Consider the following 17,480-nt stretch of genomic DNA (forward strand, 5'->3'; position numbering starts at 1 on the left):
CTTAAAAATTTGTTTGTAAATTTAGAAATTTAACAATGTGATCTGGCACAATTTTAAATAATTTTAGTTTAAATAAATTTATTTTTTGCTTTAAAATCAGGTTTTGTTAGTCAAAACTAGGGCTGCAACTACTTATTATTTTCATTCTTGATTAATCTGGTGATCAGCTAATAGATTAACAGTTTGTTCTCTGTAATGACTTTATAGTGTAAAACAGTATCACAATTTCCTAAAGCCTCAGGTGACGTCTTCAAATTACTTCGTTTGTCCGACCAACAGCATGGAATAAAAAGATATTCAATTTACAGTAATATAAAAGCTGAGAAAACCAACAAAACTTCACATTTGAGAAACTGGAATTAAGGGAGGTTTTGCACTTTTGCTTGAAAAATTACTTAAATCAAATGATCAATTATCAAAATAGTTGTAATATTTTGTAAAACTACTGTGAATATGAACAAAATAAACTAGAACACAAACTAATGGGGGCGTGTTTTCATTGCTTCTTTATTATTTTACTGTCAACAAAAGTAGTTTAATCCGCAGCTCATACCGAACACTGGGACAGAAATTCCTAAAGAATTGACTTGGCAAACAACCTTCAACTAGTGTTATCTAATTATTAACTGATGGAAATGTTGGGAGTATTGGAACAAGTGGAATTAAAGACCAGTATGAAGAGCTATTTGTTTGACATCACAGCATTTGTTTATTACAGATTTTCTTTTCTTTGTTAATACAAAATACTGAACAATGTCATGTGTCCCCTTCTCAATCAAGTATGGAAACTCCCTTTTTTTCTGAAAATGAAGACAATCCTCTGCCTATAATACGAGAGGAACCAAAAATACATGAAAAAAAACTACCTTACAGTTATCAATACTATATGAATTTCTTTACATTTATAAAATCATAGTTATTTGCAATGCTTTTAAATTCTTTGTTTCTTTATTCTTCATTTTTAAGTACACTTACAAACAAAAATTATGAAATTCTCACACACGCACACGCGCACACACACACACACACACACACACATTATATCCCATGTTTTTGGTGTCATAATGTACTTGCATATGTATGAACTCTTCAGCTGGGGTGTTTATTTTCACCACCGCATTTATTTTTGTGTTCTTTGCTCATTTGTCTATTTTACAACAAAAAATCCCACCAAGGATTTTTAAAACCATTTTTACTGCCATGAACTCAGTTACCTCTCAATTTATTTGCAAAATGGTAAAATGTTGTTCCAATACTGTGAAAAATTGTAATTTCATTAATTGTTATTGACTAAAACTGCACTAATGTGAGGTTTTCTCAGCACTGTAACATGACTTTAGCCATTTTGCAGCTTTATAGCCATTTCCTTAACTATTTCTTGAATGTTTTTTCAAGAAAATCAATAAATTGGAGCCTCATATCCACTCAGGCGGGACGTAAATACAAGTGAGAGCAGGTTGCTTGTGTCTAAGGCGAAAAGAAAGTAAAAAAAAAAAAAAAAAAAGATCATATTTTACCATCATAATTTCCATCAGCTTTTGTAAAGAAAAAAAAAGTCTCTTCCAACTGAAAAAACATATGGAGGGTCAACCAGTTCATTTTTTTTTTTTAAATCACACTATTCTGCACAGTGGCAGTGTTGTAAAGTGATGGAAGAGCAGATATGCAGTCATACACACAAGCACACTAGAACCTTCACTTCATTACATTAAGACACTAAATCAGAGAGAAACAAGAAATCTTCGCTAACTTCTTGAAGGCCACCAGTTGACATTTTAATGAAATATTTTAATCATATATAAATGTATATATAACCAGGTATTACCCCCGTTTCTTTTTTTTTTTTTAGAGTTATTACCAAAGCACACGATGCTGTAGATGACGATAAGAACACTACATTATCTCACAGGGTGTTGTCAGCACAAAACCTCTTCTGCTCATGATCGGAGAGACTGAACAGACTTGAGCAGACGGACTAAAAAAAAAAAGAAGATCTACTATAGATTTGGAAGCACTGCCTGTTTCATTTCTTCCCCCTTTTTATGCTCAGTCTGACCCAAGTCAAATCGCGACAGCACGAAACTTTTCATTTCCAGTCCTCTCAGATGTGTGATGGCAACGAAGGCGTAGATGCTAAGACTCTGGGCAAGGAGACAAGGAACCAAAATGGGATGTGGGAGTCCGGAGGGAAAGCCCTGCTCTCCCTCTGGATCAGACAGCAGTGACCGTCCTGGAGATCTCTTAGAACAGAGAACCGCTGGAGGGAAAGCAGCCGTCCAAAGTAAGGGACAAGCAGGCCTTTGCGGTAGTTGTCCACCAGGGGGCTTTGATGGATCAGTCTCATCAGGGCACTTTTGCAGTCAATGCCGTGGTCAAAATATGTCCGGGCAGCCCTCCCAGTTGCCACGTTCCTTGGTTTCCCAGTAGCCTCCTTTATAGATATGCACTTGCTCACCTGTGATCTTGTCCTCGCAGCGATCGAACCAAAGTGCTCTGTAGTTGTCATGAGGTGCACCTGGTGGAGAAAATACTTGTGTTACTTGTGAAAAAAAAAACAATCTGGATAGAAGATTAGGAGAAACACTAAAAAGAAAGAAGGGGACACACAAAAAGACAAAAAAAGAGGAATACTTGCTTTTTAGGGACGGATCAGTAAGAGAATCCTCATCGACAGCTTTTGGAAGAGAAAAGGGGGGATCACAGAGATAGTTTTTTTTTTTTTAACCCCTTACTTCAAAGATTTTCCCCATGCAAGAAAGAGAGGAACACAGAAGGAGTTAGGACACAGATAAACATCATTCTCACCTTCTTCTGACTGGCTGGAGGTGCGTTGGCTGGCGGCCTCCCTCTCTCTCTCACGCCGGGCGATGCGCTGCTTCTCCTCCAGCCGCTGCTTCTCGGCGTTGGCCTCTTCCCAGCGACCGTCCTCCATCAGGCGCTGGTCGGGCCGGCGTCGGCTGTCAGTAGGCGCTACAGCGTCCTCCGGCTCGTTAAGGGTCAGCGCCAAGGCAGTGAAGTAGTACATGGCCTCTGTTCCCTCGCTGTGGAAGAGCGAAATCAAAAACAGCAGGATCCTGAGTCAGAAATTGGTGGGTTTTTCTATATGAATAGTCATTAATTATTGGGACTTTTATAAGAATGTTAATTTTGCTTCACAGGGGAAAACAAATTAAATAAAGATGCAAAAAATGAGAGCAGATCAAGTACCACATCAGCTGTAAACATGGTAAAAGTGTTTATAACTATTCCAAACAGCCACTTATGAAGGCGGGGTGAAAAGTCTGCCATTACAGAGAAGGGCAAGACGCCAATAATCCTTTAAACATGAGGAACACAGCTCACATTTTCATGCAGTATCTTTTAGAAGGCATTTATAGTGTTGCTGCTGTTTGTTCACATCACAAGTGCCGAAAATAGCTGTGTAAAGAATGAAAAGGGAGTGCTTGAGAAGGACACGCTGAACCCTATTTACTTTCACACCGAAGCGTAAATTTCCCATTGTCAGTTCCAGGTGGTTCGGGACTGTCACCTTTAGGCTGCCATTAAAAATAAAATGTGATGAGCTATGAGGTATTCTATGCTTCGTCCTAAATAAATAAACAAGATAGGTAAATACACAAGAAAAATATTCTCGGTCGTCTTTTGAGTACATGCTCTGGTGCATTTGAAAAGTCAATACAACTGTAATGTGCGCTGATGGATGTGTAGCTGAAACTTTGATTTGACGAATTAATGAGCGGAATGCAAAAGCTTTGTTACTGCCTTACAGAGTTACTGAACCTGCGATATACAGTTCTTGCAGTGAAGTGTGCTCAGAATGTTTGGCTCATCTGCAAAGGGACTGGCGTGCTGCGGATTATTTTTAGACTGAGGTTTACACGCATGTAGCTATGCAGTAATTATACTTACAGTAAAGGGTTCCTCCTCCAGACCTCTCTGGCTTTCAGGGTTTGGTAGACGGTCTTCTGTTTGCCCTCAGTGCCGTTCTCTCCTCCTCGGCTGCTCTGCATCACTCTGGAGAACTCCATCTTCTCATCCCAAGTGCCTGAGAGCACGTAGTGGGCCTTACCATCCTTGTCCATCACCACACCTGTCACCTGAGGACAGGAGCAAGATAGAGAGAGAGAGAGGGAGGTGTGAGGGATACAGAGGAGTAAAGCATCGTGACCCATGAAGCACAAGAGACGAGTCACAGTGCAGTGAGGCTGGAGGGCAGATGAGTCCTCAAGTGTGTGTCAAAACAATATCTGACAAAAAATAGAAGAAAAAAAAAATGAACCACTTGAGCTGAAACATTCTCAGCACGTCTCTCACCTTCCTGGCGACGTCTCTGGAGAAGTAGCTGTACGGGGCGAACTTCAAATGGCAGCGGTCTCCGGTGGTGTGGTTAACTACATCTATCTCTCCTGACTGGAGGGGAAACAGAAAAAAGAAGGTTTGAAGGGAAATCACTGACACTATGGAGACATTTTCATATTCAGGTTTAGGCAATATGACGATAAATATGTTGTGAGACGTCAGCAGGTCAGTTAGCAGAATTATACACCGTTTTCAAAGGATTTCAGAAGGTTTTTTTTGGTCACGTACACAAATGATATGTGTGGTTAAATTAAGGCTAGATGAAAAGACTTAACTGTTAAAAGTATGTATTGTGGCCCAATGTGTAAATAAACTGTCAAATGCAAACATAACAATTGTAGGGCAAACTGTGCAATAAAAGTTTGTACACACTTTGGTGCAAATATGCAGGAAAATACAAAGGATACTGATATTGTATTTATTGCTATATTGTTTGCTTCTATGTGTATGATATGATAACATCTTTACTGTTGTTACCAGTAGGTTTTATGCTATGACTGTGTTTAGTTTTTATTGTGTATTTTGTTCATTGTCAACCATGCAACAATTACAACTTTTATTGAGATCAAGATCTCTTTTCCAAGAGAGAGATTACAACAAAGACAAAGAATACAAGCACAGCCCGGCATAACAAAAGCACACAGAGCACCGGAAACAACCACAGACATCAATAAATAGACCCAAGGTTAAAAGTTTAACATCAGCCAGAGGGATGATGGTCTTCCCCGGTTCAGTATTTGCCTGGATAACTAGAGTTTAACAGTGCTGATTTCAAACTTTGAGAGGCAGTTTTTTTACAGGAGATGACTGTCCCTCAGGCTATCAATCTGTTAATTGTCAGAGATTTTGCTAATGCTGCGTTCCTCCAGTGGCAGCTATTTTTTAATATATCTAGTTGTGCAATCTCAGTGCAGGAAATGCTGCACATCAGTGAGCAGGAATGGAAAAACTTGATATGTCAGGTATTCATTTAAAGCAATGTAGCCACAACTGATATTGTATGTGGCTATTTCATCTGTAAATGGTCTTTCAGTTGAACTCCCAGAAAATGTATGACATCACGATATATAAATCGGTATTAAAATATAAAGTTTCATATGCTGTGATGAAAGATTATCAATATAATCCATCTTTACATGTGATTTCCCATTTCTCTCTCCCCTCATTTCATGTCTCCTCTCTATCGACTCTCTAATGAAAGCAGAAAGTGCCCCAGCTGTTGATTTAAAGCTTTGTTTACACTGAGCTGTTTTGTACAGTTCTCACCTGATCGATCCATAGTTTTCCTACGATGATGTTGTGCACTGTGGTGGTAACTTTCTTCCATGTGTAGTGATTGTTGCCCTTTTCAAAGATTGCGTGAATTGTGCCTGAGAAGAAGAGGAAATGCAGACAGGAGAAATTTATTTTTTATTTTATAACTGGTGACTGATAAACCAAAAGGTGTGACAGATATATATTACATAAGATCTACTCATTACTCTCTCATGAGGAAACAATAACAAATCGGATTGTTAGGTCTGTTTGAGTTGTCTATCAGGAAATAATCTTGACGTTTATATCACACTCTCAACCTGACACATCAGAATGCAAGGCATTCATAATATGCTCTGAACCGAAACATCTCTTACCTAAAGGCATAATAGAGAGGTATTTGCCCCTGAACTTGCTGGCAACAGTGATTTCCTGCCTCAGGGTCCAGCCACGATCGGAGATCACATGATGCGCTGCTGCAGGAGGGTGGTGGCTCACCTGGGAAGGAGGTAAAGGCGGTTACAATCTGCTTCAATAAAAGGACAGAACTTTTGGGCATCTCGAGTGGCATCGTTTAGTAGATTCTCACCCTCCCTAATAGTTATGACTCACATTTAGTCTTGTTAGACATTAACACAGACACATTAACTGAACGCAAGAATGAAAAAAAGAAAAAGAAAAATCCCTGTTGTCATAATTACACTGCAGTGCATGAAAATCTCTGCTGTAAACCTCAAATCCAATTATATTACTCATCTACAACAGGATTTACTAGTTTCCTCTATTTGCTCAATCCTGTTTAAACCCTTTATGACTGAACTGAACCAGTCTGTATACACACTGATCTGCCACAACATTAAAAACCGCCTGCCTAATATTGTGTGGGTCCCCCTTGCGTCACCAGAACAGCTCTGACCCGTCGAGGCATGGACTCCACATGACCTCTGAAGGCCTCCTCTGGTATCTGGCACCAAGATGTTGGCAGCAGATCTTTTAAGTCTTGTAAGTTACGAGGGGGGCCTCCATGGATCGGACATGTTTTTCCAGCACATCCCACAGATGCTTGATTGGATTGAGATCTGGGGAATTTGGAGGTCAAGGCAACACCTTGAACTCTTTGCCAGTGTGGCAGGGCGCATTATCCTGCTGAAAGAGGACACTGCCATCAGGGAATACCGTTGCCATGAAGGGGTGTACTTGGTCCGCAACAATATGGTACATGTCAAATAGGGATGAAACTGTTACCGGTTTCATGATAAACCACAGCAAAATTCTCAGCGGTTATTATTACCATCTAAAATTTAATTATCATTAAAACTGTGTTTGATTACTGCGCTTGTTCCACATGTGCCTGCTAGTTAACAGGGTTGCAGCGTGATAACTTTCCACAGTTGTAAAATCCACTCTGTGAGTATTACAAACCGTTGTGCAGTGTTTTTCTGATCAACCTTTAAATGCAATAATCTGTTACTCCAATCGGACTTGCTGGATCATATTTCATTATTTCACCAGCACTTTAAACAACATACACACACCAACACAGCCCCTTGTATTGTTTTACACAAAACTGCTTTCAGTCTGAATGCAGCTGAGGAGTTCCTGTATGTTGCTGAACAACAAGAAGTCGAAAAAAGAAAAGCAACAGCTTAAAGAGAAACAGGAATACAGTCCATACATAGAGTAGACGAGACAGGCATTGCCGTTTGCTGCAGTACAAAGTGCAGTTACCTCTAATGGCCACAAGGTGGCCATGTTGATACACGTTTGATGTGGTTTTCATATGTTTACATAAGGTACTGGCTATGTTAATGTTTATGCAAACAAACCACAACATTAGTGCTGCTAATTTTATTTGTGGTTTTCAATATAAAACTTGGTGAAATGATTTCAGTGTGTGTTTCAGTACTTTTTGAACATTTTCAGCACATTTTAACAATACTGTGATAATACTGATAACCATGATAATTTTGGTCACTATAATTATGATATTAAATTTTCCTACTGTTTCATCTCTAATATCAAAGTAACATCCATATGAACGCCAGGACCCAAAGGTTTCCCAGCAGGACATTACTCAGAGCATCACACTGCCTCTGCCAGCTTGCCCTCTTCCCATGGTGCATCCTGGTGCCATCTCTTCCCCAGGTAAACAACACAAACGCACCCGGCTGTCCACGACGGGCTCACGTGCCCATTGTAGGTGCCTTCAGCAGTGGACAGTGGTCAGCATGGACGCTCTGACCAGTCTGTGACTACACAGCCCCATACACAGCAACACTGAGATGCACTGTGTGTCCTGACATCTGTCAATCATAGCCAGCATTAACTTTTTCAGCAATTTGTGCTACAATAGCTCTCCTGCGGGATCAGACCAGATAGGCTAGCCTTTGCTTCCCATGCACATCGGTGAGCCTTTGGGCACCCATGACCCTGTTGCAGGTTGTCCTTCCTTGGTCCACTTTTGTTAGGCACTGACCATTGCATACCAGGAACACCCCACAAAGACCTGCAGTGTTGGAGATGCTCTGACCCAGCGTCTAGCCATCGCAGTTTGGCCTTTGTCAAAGTCACTCAGATCTTAACGCTTGCCCGTTTTTCCTGCTTCCAAAACATCAACTTCAAGAACTGACTGTTCACTTGCTGCCAAATATCTCCCTACCCCTTGACAGGTGCCACTGTAACAAGATAATCAATGTTATTCACTTCACCTGTCAGTGGATTTAATGTTGTGGCTGATTGGTGTATATAAAAGCTTGTACTCTAAAATACAGCTTTCTTCACAGCTGCTTGATCACTGGATTTGCTGCCTGAAAGCACAATTTATTGGATTGTTTGTTGGACTGGACATATTTTCTTGGTCTTCACAAAAAGAAACCTCTCTGCTGTTTTCATTTTCTAACCTCAAACCTCCACTCTGAGTCCTCCACAAATCCTTTTCTGTCTTTCCTCTAAACACCTTTTCTTTTTACCACCTTGTGCATCTCTTTCAGTCCCCTTAAAACATGGAATTACATAGAATTTACTCTTTTAATAAAAAGTATTCAAATTGTTGAATAAAATATCAAACAATGACATAGTCACACCACGTCTAACCGTTGATTAGAATAAAACTGCCTTTCTATTTCTGATTAACTGAGTGGTGGTTCCTTGTAACATGTACTACCCAGAAAAAAAGGAAGCAAGATTTTTTCAAAACGCTGAGTCAATGGGATTTTTAAAAGGCATCCTTCCTGACATTCATTCTTTGTTTGGTTTCGCTGCGTTGCTGGAACCTTTCAATCTCTCTGTTTCTCTTTGTCTCACCTGCTCGCAGAGGGAGCGGTAGCCACTCTCTCTCCGGCGGTCCAGCTCGAACGTCTCGCCCAGCAAAGGGTTGAAGGGCTTGCCCGTGCGGTGGACGGTGGTTGAGTAGGAGGACACGGAGAAGGCGGCCACATAGCACATCTGCTCCAGGGAGCTCTGGCACTTGGAGGCCTTATCCAGCAGCTCGTGGTACTCGAGGTCCTCAGACAACCGCTGCAGCATGGAGATGGGCTCGTTGAAGTTCACCTGGAGAAGCGATGATAACATTCGGTTAGATTAAATTAGGCTTGCTCCAATCATCTATCAAAAGTGCAACATGATATCAAGATTGTGCACATTAATTTATCAAGTCGAAGACGCAAACCAGCCTCATTATTATTATTATTATTATTATTATTATTATCATCATAAATCATGTTACTATTTCTGGCAGGAGTAAGATAGTAATGACAGATGCTTAATGGGTCCTATTCACCTCAAGACATGAGCACAATCATGCACAGACACACAGTATTACAGGCAACTTGGATTTTACAGATCAGGGATTCACATGAAATTAAAAGACATTAATAAACTGCTGTAATAATGTAAATATGCAAGTTTGAAGCTGTAAGACGGGAGCTTTTTTTTTGCTTTGTTTTTAAAATATTTGCCTGTGGCGTTGTGCTGTGCATGAGCCTACAGGATTATACGCTGTAGCTGAGTTCAAGGTTCAAACCAGACTATTGCACTTTGATGTACTTAATTCAATTATAAAAAGAATGTGATGACTATAGTAGTTTCTCTAGAGCTAGAGAACCAAATAGTTTAGTGATAAAACACAAACAGCACTATAAAAATACTCTTATTTCTCCCCTTACCTTTAGCACGTAACTATCAAAAAATAAATGCTAGGCAAGTACCAAATTGAGTCATGCTACAAAGACAGCTTATCCACACGCAGCAATCAGAAATAAAAAAGCAACAATGACAGACATATAAGTTTGCTTATTTGGAGGTATTCAAACTGTTTTGATCTAACTAAGCTGTAAGCGGACTGGACCAGTTAAGGTATTTCTGCCATTTGTTTGTAGTGGTGCACTTTAAAACAGTAATTGAAAAAGAGCAGATTGTTGTAGAAATGGAAAACTCACTGCCAAGTAAAACAAACACAAATAAAATTAACCAATATTTTATGTATCTAGGTCTCTGAAGTTCTTCAAATAAATGCAACTCGGTAAAAGATCAGTAAATCTGTCAACAGAGCTATTCTAGTCACAGCTGGCTCTCACAGAATGTTGCTAAACCTGTATTGAAGACGTGGATGGGTTGGTGTTTTGGTTAAGCCAACGTCACAAGACCAGGCTGCCATCAGAAGCCTGATTCTCTGACATGAGTTATGACCCGGCAGGCTGTAGCTGGATTGTTGTAACCGCACACACAGACATGACAAGAGCAGCCAAAATGGTTGCAGAAGAGGAGGTGAAACTGCCTGAGGCCTTTACTGGCCAGGCCAGCAAACCCACTTCCTGTGAGCCACAGTAGACATTGAGTAACCTCTGCTAGGAAGACTCACAGGCATTGGGATCTTGGACAGCTCTTTGCCGATGCAGTTCTTCATGATACTCCACAGGTTGAGAGAGTAGTTGGGTTTGTCTGGGATACGTGTCCGCCTCTTCTTCAAGGGCACCAGCTCCTGAGAGGGGGACTCCTGGTTCATCGCTAGAGGCTCCTCGTTAAGCTAAAAGGAAGAAAATATTGTCAATAAACAGCATAAAAGCTAATTGATACCACGATCTCATGTATCTCAAGTTTAAGTATGTAGTATGCTGCTTTTTACTTAAGGACAGTGAAGTGAGGCAATCATTTAATGATCATAAATTATGGTAAATAACATTTTTAAAATGTTTTAGTTGGAAAACAGCAAACCAGTCCTTTAACTGTCATCTCAGAGGCAAGAGTGAAACCTACCGACTGATCATCAGGACACATTTCACTGTTGAAACCGCTGATATTACTGCTCGACCTCCTGTAAAAGATTGAAAAACAAAACTAAAACCAAGAGACTGTGATTGACTGGTATGTTTATAGTTAAAGGATAACAAACAAGGAAATTGGGCATTAGACTGGTTAAACTGTTACTAAATGCCATATAAATCAATCAGCAATCGCACAAGTACAGGAAGTATGAAGAAATCGACATGATATTACGATACCTCGAGCATGTTGGTCATGCAAGGAACTTGATTAAACAAAAGATTAAGCACAGATGAGGGCTCGGAGGAATTCACACATTTTTTTCCTTGTAACAGTAGGAAGGATGTTGATGACTGTTACTGACTTGTGGAACTGAGGGTCTGCAGGTACGGTGATGAACTCGGGAGCCTCTTCCATGGCATCAAAGAACTCATTGTCATCGTCCTCGTCACTGGCCTCGCCTTTTCCTGGCCCGGCAGTGCCTTAAAAACACCATCAATTAGATGGGCATAGGATTTCCCAGAGTGCTAATTATGTGAGCAGAAGAGAAGAAGGAAGTGGGAAAGGAAGCGAGTTGGGAATTGTAACTTGGGAGCGATCGGTGTCAGGTCTCACTTTTATTATCTGTGGCAGTGTTGGCCTGCGCAGCCCCTCTGAACGCTCGCTCCAGGTTATTGTGTTGTTTGGCCAGTTGCTCTAAAGTCTCCTCCAGCCTCACCCGCTGCTCTCGCTCTGCCTGCAGGGCCTTCTGCCATCGCTTGCTGTGGGCCTGAGCCAGTGCCAGGAAGTCTCGGCACGCCTTAGGGGCAAAACATTAAACAGACTGGGTGGAGTTTGGAAGCTTTGTTCAGTTTAGAAGGAGAAAAAGATTCGTGCGAACTTGTGACTTGATATACTGAGAGAGGAGGAGGTGAAACTTACATTAATCATGGCATTGGAGGTGATGCGGAACAGTGTGGCCCTCTCGGTCACCTGACGGATCTTATCACCTGCCTCTCCGGTTAGACGCAAACTGTCCAGTTCTGACAAAGACCTGAGATAAATATTAAAATGTACAATATGGTTGGAAGATGTATAAACAGCTTGAACAATAGATCATCATTAAGTTTATATTATTAAAGGACATCAACTTCAGATTTAATGAGTTTATAATTAGAGCTGTTGTTTATCTACTTGTGTGCAACACCACACCTAAAGTTGGCAATGAACTTCAAAGCTACAGTATCTTTACATGATAATTAGGACTCCACAAAGACTTTTCTACGCTTTTAAATGTTTGTAAGTGGATGTTTTGGCCTGGTGTGTTTTGACACATGAAAAGTTTATTACAGTTTGCCCTGAGGAGTAAGGAGTAAAGCAAAAAGAGATCAACAGCATGTTGAAGTCTGACCTCTGGAGGGCAGAGCCGTGCTTTGAGATGAGGTCGTTGCACGTGCTGAGATCCTCCACCTTGCTGCCAAGAGTTCTGAGAGCAGACTGTACTTCTGAATTCTGTGCCCCGCCGCCTTGTCCAGGCGCCGCCGGAGGGGACGATGGTGAGAAGTCGTCCCCCGAGTCATCTGTTGACAATGAAAACAGCAGCAGAGCATAAAACACACAAAACATCAGCTTAAAAAGGATTTCAGGGTTTCATCTCTGTATAAGTTTCTCCTCTCCGCTCGTGTGTTTTACCGGACTCAGCCTGCATGCGGGCCGCTTTGGCTTTGGCCAGCTCCAGGGCAGTGATCCAGCGCTGACGTTCCACCTCACAGCTGGCTTTCAGGTGATACGTCTGTGCCCCGCCGTTAGAGATAACGAAGTTGCAGGCGTCGTCCACGGTGATGGTCGCCGTGGCCAGGTTGATCGTGCCCCGACATGTGTGTCCCATTTCTGCCTGGGTCCTAATAGTCAGAAGCATTAGATTTGTGAGGAAACAGAGAAAACAACACATCTGTATTTGGGACTATTTGCCTCACATATGAGCTTGAGTTGAAAACCTTTTCTAAGTTGTCCAGCACAGGCAAATCGCCAGTGTTAAGGAGATTTGTCATACTATACACCCAATTCACAAAAAATAATCGTATCCCAATGTGTCATCAATGCATTTGAGGTGGAATACAGAGCTTTCCTCTTATAATTAGATCATCCGGATGCATTTTAATGTAAGGGTTGAACAGGACCATCAAGACAGGATGCATATGTACATCTACATTATCATTAGAGCTGTAGCAGAGTACTGGATTTCTGTTCAATCATTACAACATTAACTCGGCTTTTATCTGACATTTAAATTCAACTAAAACAGGAAAGGAATATTGATTATGTGAGACTGTTGAGGGTCATTAAACAGTGGTTACAGAATATCAATGCTGAGGAAACTGATTTCTCTGGTGACATGACTTCCTTTGTTTTATCTGTGTTTTGCAGGAAAGCGTACCTGTAGTATGACAACAAGCCATTGCTCAGGACAAACCACCTCCGCTGATAACCCTTGATGTAATTTGTCCATTTGAACACCCATCCTTTGTACGTGTCGCCAGCAGGGGTTGGAGTGGGCGTCTTGGGCTCCGACATCACAGCCCCCAAAATCACCAAACAGATTTGAGGAAGCTTTCGTGAAAAAATGAAAGTAATAATATATAAATAAACAATAAGTTGATTAATTAATTAATTTCATTCATTCATTGTTCTTGTCATCACGTTCATTGTTTAAGTCATATTTTTTTTTAAAAAGGATACAAATTCATTGAAATGTGAATATATTCTCTGGATTTCTTAGTCTCCGACAATATTACACTGAATATCTTTTTATTTTGGACTACTGGTCAGAAAAGATCTGAATTAGCTTTGCAAAAACCCAGCTCTGGCATCTTGTCCCCCTATTTTCTAGACACTTCATGGACCATATGAACTGCGCTATGAAAAAAAGAATTTAATCAGTAACTTACTTGATAATCTAAATAGTTGTAAGTTGCAGTCCTACATTCCACACTGCACTATCTCAACATTTTTTAAGACACCCAGATTCATTACTGATAGGTGATGTTGATCTTACAGTGCAGTGTGAGCAAAGGTCAAACTATGAGATCAATACAGATTCACTACTGACGCATTTTACTTTCAAAGCTTGTATTAATCAAATCTGAATTAGATATTCTTAAAAGAATGACTGACATCACATTAAAACATCTTTGTGTAATTATGTCATCTTATAAACTAATAAAGGATATTAGTTGAATCATATATTTTGAATCATAAGACTGTCATTTTCTCTTTAGGGAAGTGTTACAGTTATCCAGTCATTACAACAAAAACAACTAGATGATAACAACAGAAAATTGATTTAGTACATCACATTGGCGATTAAAGAAAAACAATCAATTGACGAAGTTTACGAGCTTGACACTCGCAAATTAACAAGGTGATACAAGCAAAACACAACGCTTAACAATTGTTAGCCCATTAGCTCGCTTTCAAACTCGCCGATGGCTAAATGTTTACCTTGACGTGTCCGAAATGTGAGCTCAGGCAACCAGACACCCGGTGGAGTCACGGCTAACTCTGACACCCATACGCTGCTGAAGCTACCTAGCTAAAGGGGCTAACTAGCCAAAACGGGACAGCTCTGATGAAAACACCTAAAACCGGAGACGTCGACGACAACAGCAGTGTGACATTAGCTTAAACTGACTCCAACGACTTTCATCAATATCTCTCGATAATTGTGTGAAGAATGTTCATAATACAGCTGCGTACGCCGACAAGAATCTAAAGCTAGCTGGCTACATCTAACTAGCCTAACGTTAGCTCGTTGGTTACACCCCGGTGCAACGCTATTTCGTCTCGTCCAGAAACAAACAGCTAAACTCGATTGCATTGAAGCGACAGAGTGTTGTCATCCACCCGCATTCTGTGAAGACCCGCCCTACTATGTCTTTGATTGGCTCTGACTCTGATCTTCTCACGCCTCATGCCTAAACTTAACCAATCTAACCAACGAAGGCAACGAGTACTAGCCAATCAGAGGCAGAGTAGGGCAGGTCTTCGCGGAATGCGGGTTGATAAAAAGATAAGGCTTCTTTGATTGAATCTTGTTTGAACTTGAAACGTTCAATAATGGTAGTTATCTACATATAGCACTCTTGTTGACCAAAAAATTAAATCAAAGTTATAATACTCATATTTAGTACGCGTTCACTAACGTTAATAATAGTGCTTGTTGTGTCGATGTGGTTTGCAAACTCGCTCCTTAACGATAATGTGCTAATGTTTACCTTTTAATAGTTCAACATTTCTTTTATCATGAGCCAATAGAAGAGATGAATCTATCATGTTGTTTAAATAAGAGCCTCTCGCTTTGCGAAGGAACAAAAAAGTGCGACTCCGGTGGGACTCGAACCCACAACCTTTGAATCACTGCTTCAGTGCCTAGAAGTCCAATGCGCTATCCATTGCGCCACGGAGCCACCTGTTGCACAGAAGGTATACCACAGTATATAAAGGTCAATAGAGACGTATAGGCTGTCCATGTGGGTTAAAAGAATATTTGTGGCGTATGAGGCCGTTGTTTTCCCTCCTCTTACGAGAAAAGCCGTTCTCATTCCCCGGTCGCCAAATACCGGCGCTTTGTAACGCCCTTCGGCGTCTGATACCGATGTACAAAGCGCCCTTCAGCGTCCGTAGAGACGCACCGGGCTTTCTACTTCCAATGTTAACACCATTCATCAACAACATCATTAGGTTTAGGCACAAACACCACTTATTCAGGGAAATATCATGGTTTGGGATAAAGTGATGGCTTGAGACGTGGTTTCTACTTCCTTTAAATTACGCAACATCCGTCGTCATGGCAACAGTAAGCACCCTGACAATCGTGTTTTTTTAATGTCTCGACTCACGCCCGGAAGCGAGAAGCGCACTTCAGTCACTTGCAGCTTAATGAAATTCTTGCTATCAAAACTATCCACCCATCCACCCAACCCGCTTCCTAGACATCATCCGTCTCATCGCGTCTGTATCAGACGTTGTGTGAGTTGAACAATGACGCTAAAAGGTACCCAGTGCGTTAAAAAGTGACACCAGGGGGTCTTGACGAGTTGGGAGTGAGGATGGGCCGTCTACGATCACTGCTATTCATTTACCTTATTTGAGATTACAACTTCACGTGGAACAAATGATGAGCCTGCCCTGTGTCATATTGAACACTGGGTGGCCCTGAAGAGCCACAAACAGCATGTCCAGCAGTGTCAGGAATAATTACCAGAAAAACATGATTACTATAATTACAGTAACAAGGAGAAGCCAAATAATGAAAATCTACTAAATTATAAAATACATATCTATCGAGGAACTGTGTGTTAATATTGTGATTCCAATGAATATTTTATTACATTGATTGTATGATGTGATTATAATAGTATCCCCCAATTCTTTGATTTTGATTTTCTTCTTTTTCTTGACAAATGTTTGACAGGGTTTATGTCTATGGGTCATCTTTCTAAATAATCCTGGATGAAACACGCCCAATGTGGCTGTAAAACATGTTTGAATGCAGTGGTGGAAAGTAACTAAGTGCATTATTTACTGTACCGAAGTACAAATTTGAGGTACTTTGTTCTTCCACTACACTACATTTCAGATGGAAATATTGTACTTTCTACTCCACTACATTTATTTGCCACTTATATTTTCTAGTTACTTTTAAGATTAAGATTTTACATTAAATAATATATTTGAATATTCTGTTGTTTAAATTGTGTGCTCTTTTCTTTTTAAAAAAATATGTGCTATGCACTTTTAGCTGCATTAGTATGTGAAAGGTTTAAAAAAAAGTGTATTATTATTATTATTATTATAAAAAATATGCAACACTTACATAATATGATGAAGTACTATTGAATCTACCCAACATATATAAAATTGTCTTCATATTGATGAACTACAGCATTAAAATGTTCTTGCATGTATTTGTTAGTAAGAAAAACAAACAATATAATATAGTATAATAATAGAACACTGCATAATGAGTACTTTCACTTTTGATACTTTCAGTACATTTTGCTTATAATACTTCTGTACTTTTCCTTAAGTAACATTTTGAATTCAGGACTTACTTACTTTTATTGGTGTATTTTTAAACTATAGTCTGTCTACTTTTACTTATGTAAGGTATCTCAATACTTCTTCCACCACAGTTTGAATGTAATAGGACTAATGAACAACCAGAAGAGCAGTAGGACCAAAATAATAATAATAATAATAATAATAATAATAATAATAATAACAATAACAATAATAATAATAATAAATCCCCTTTTGTCCCCTCTAAGGTGTGCCAGGTAAGTTTTACTTCTGACAACATCCACCTTTGCTTAAATGCTTTTAGTCATAAGGCCTTATCATTAGGAAGTCAGTGGAAGCTTGAGTCAAATATTGTTTTTCTGCTTTTAGCATCTTGTCTGCCTCAGGATCAGCTGTTAAAGGTTTCGAGGAGTTGACATATCTCTAAAAATATAGTTTTCTAATTGAAAAGCGTGTACATCATTCTGCATTGTATATGTAAGTGCACAGTGGTCAGAACACTCTGGATTAAAGTTGTAGGAGTTGTAAATGAATTATCTGGATCTGGT

The 17,480-nt window shown here is 40.1% G+C and overlaps 1 protein-coding gene and 1 non-coding gene across 4 annotated transcripts in view; both read right to left on the reverse strand.

The window, feature by feature from the left end:
* Positions 1-488: 488 nt before the first annotated feature.
* The window catches only part of LOC137174710 (oxysterol-binding protein 1-like), an 18,920-nt gene continuing 1,928 nt past the window's right edge, over positions 489-17,480 (reverse strand). The window contains exons 1-17 of one of the 3 annotated variants that reach the window (XM_067580166.1): positions 14,353-14,723; positions 13,289-13,461; positions 12,544-12,752; positions 12,263-12,431; positions 11,794-11,905; positions 11,488-11,671; positions 11,237-11,354; positions 10,867-10,924; positions 10,472-10,636; positions 8,917-9,162; positions 5,991-6,111; positions 5,626-5,729; positions 4,315-4,410; positions 3,910-4,097; positions 2,806-3,041; positions 2,636-2,674; positions 489-2,515 (exon numbers count right to left, since the gene is read on the reverse strand). In XM_067580166.1, the coding sequence (XP_067436267.1) occupies positions 2,373-2,515; positions 2,636-2,674; positions 2,806-3,041; positions 3,910-4,097; positions 4,315-4,410; positions 5,626-5,729; positions 5,991-6,111; positions 8,917-9,162; positions 10,472-10,636; positions 10,867-10,924; positions 11,237-11,354; positions 11,488-11,671; positions 11,794-11,905; positions 12,263-12,431; positions 12,544-12,752; positions 13,289-13,425 (2,325 nt within the window). In that variant the 5' untranslated portion in view covers positions 13,426-13,461; positions 14,353-14,723 and the 3' untranslated portion in view covers positions 489-2,372. Of the gene's footprint in view, positions 2,516-2,635; positions 2,675-2,805; positions 3,042-3,909; positions 4,098-4,314; positions 4,411-5,625; positions 5,730-5,990; positions 6,112-8,916; positions 9,163-10,471; positions 10,637-10,866; positions 10,925-11,236; positions 11,355-11,487; positions 11,672-11,793; positions 11,906-12,262; positions 12,432-12,543; positions 12,753-13,288; positions 13,462-14,352; positions 14,724-17,480 lie in introns of those variants that run through there. The other 2 variants (XM_067580164.1, XM_067580165.1) reach the window with 2 other exon arrangements.
* trnar-ucu (transfer RNA arginine (anticodon UCU)) lies at positions 15,230-15,317 on the reverse strand. The gene is given in 2 exon segments: positions 15,230-15,265; positions 15,281-15,317. It is a non-coding gene; the product is annotated as a tRNA-Arg (tRNA).

This window comes from Thunnus thynnus, chromosome 22, assembly GCF_963924715.1.
Source record: "Thunnus thynnus chromosome 22, fThuThy2.1, whole genome shotgun sequence".
In the NCBI taxonomy this organism is placed as follows: domain Eukaryota; kingdom Metazoa; phylum Chordata; class Actinopteri; order Scombriformes; family Scombridae; genus Thunnus; species Thunnus thynnus.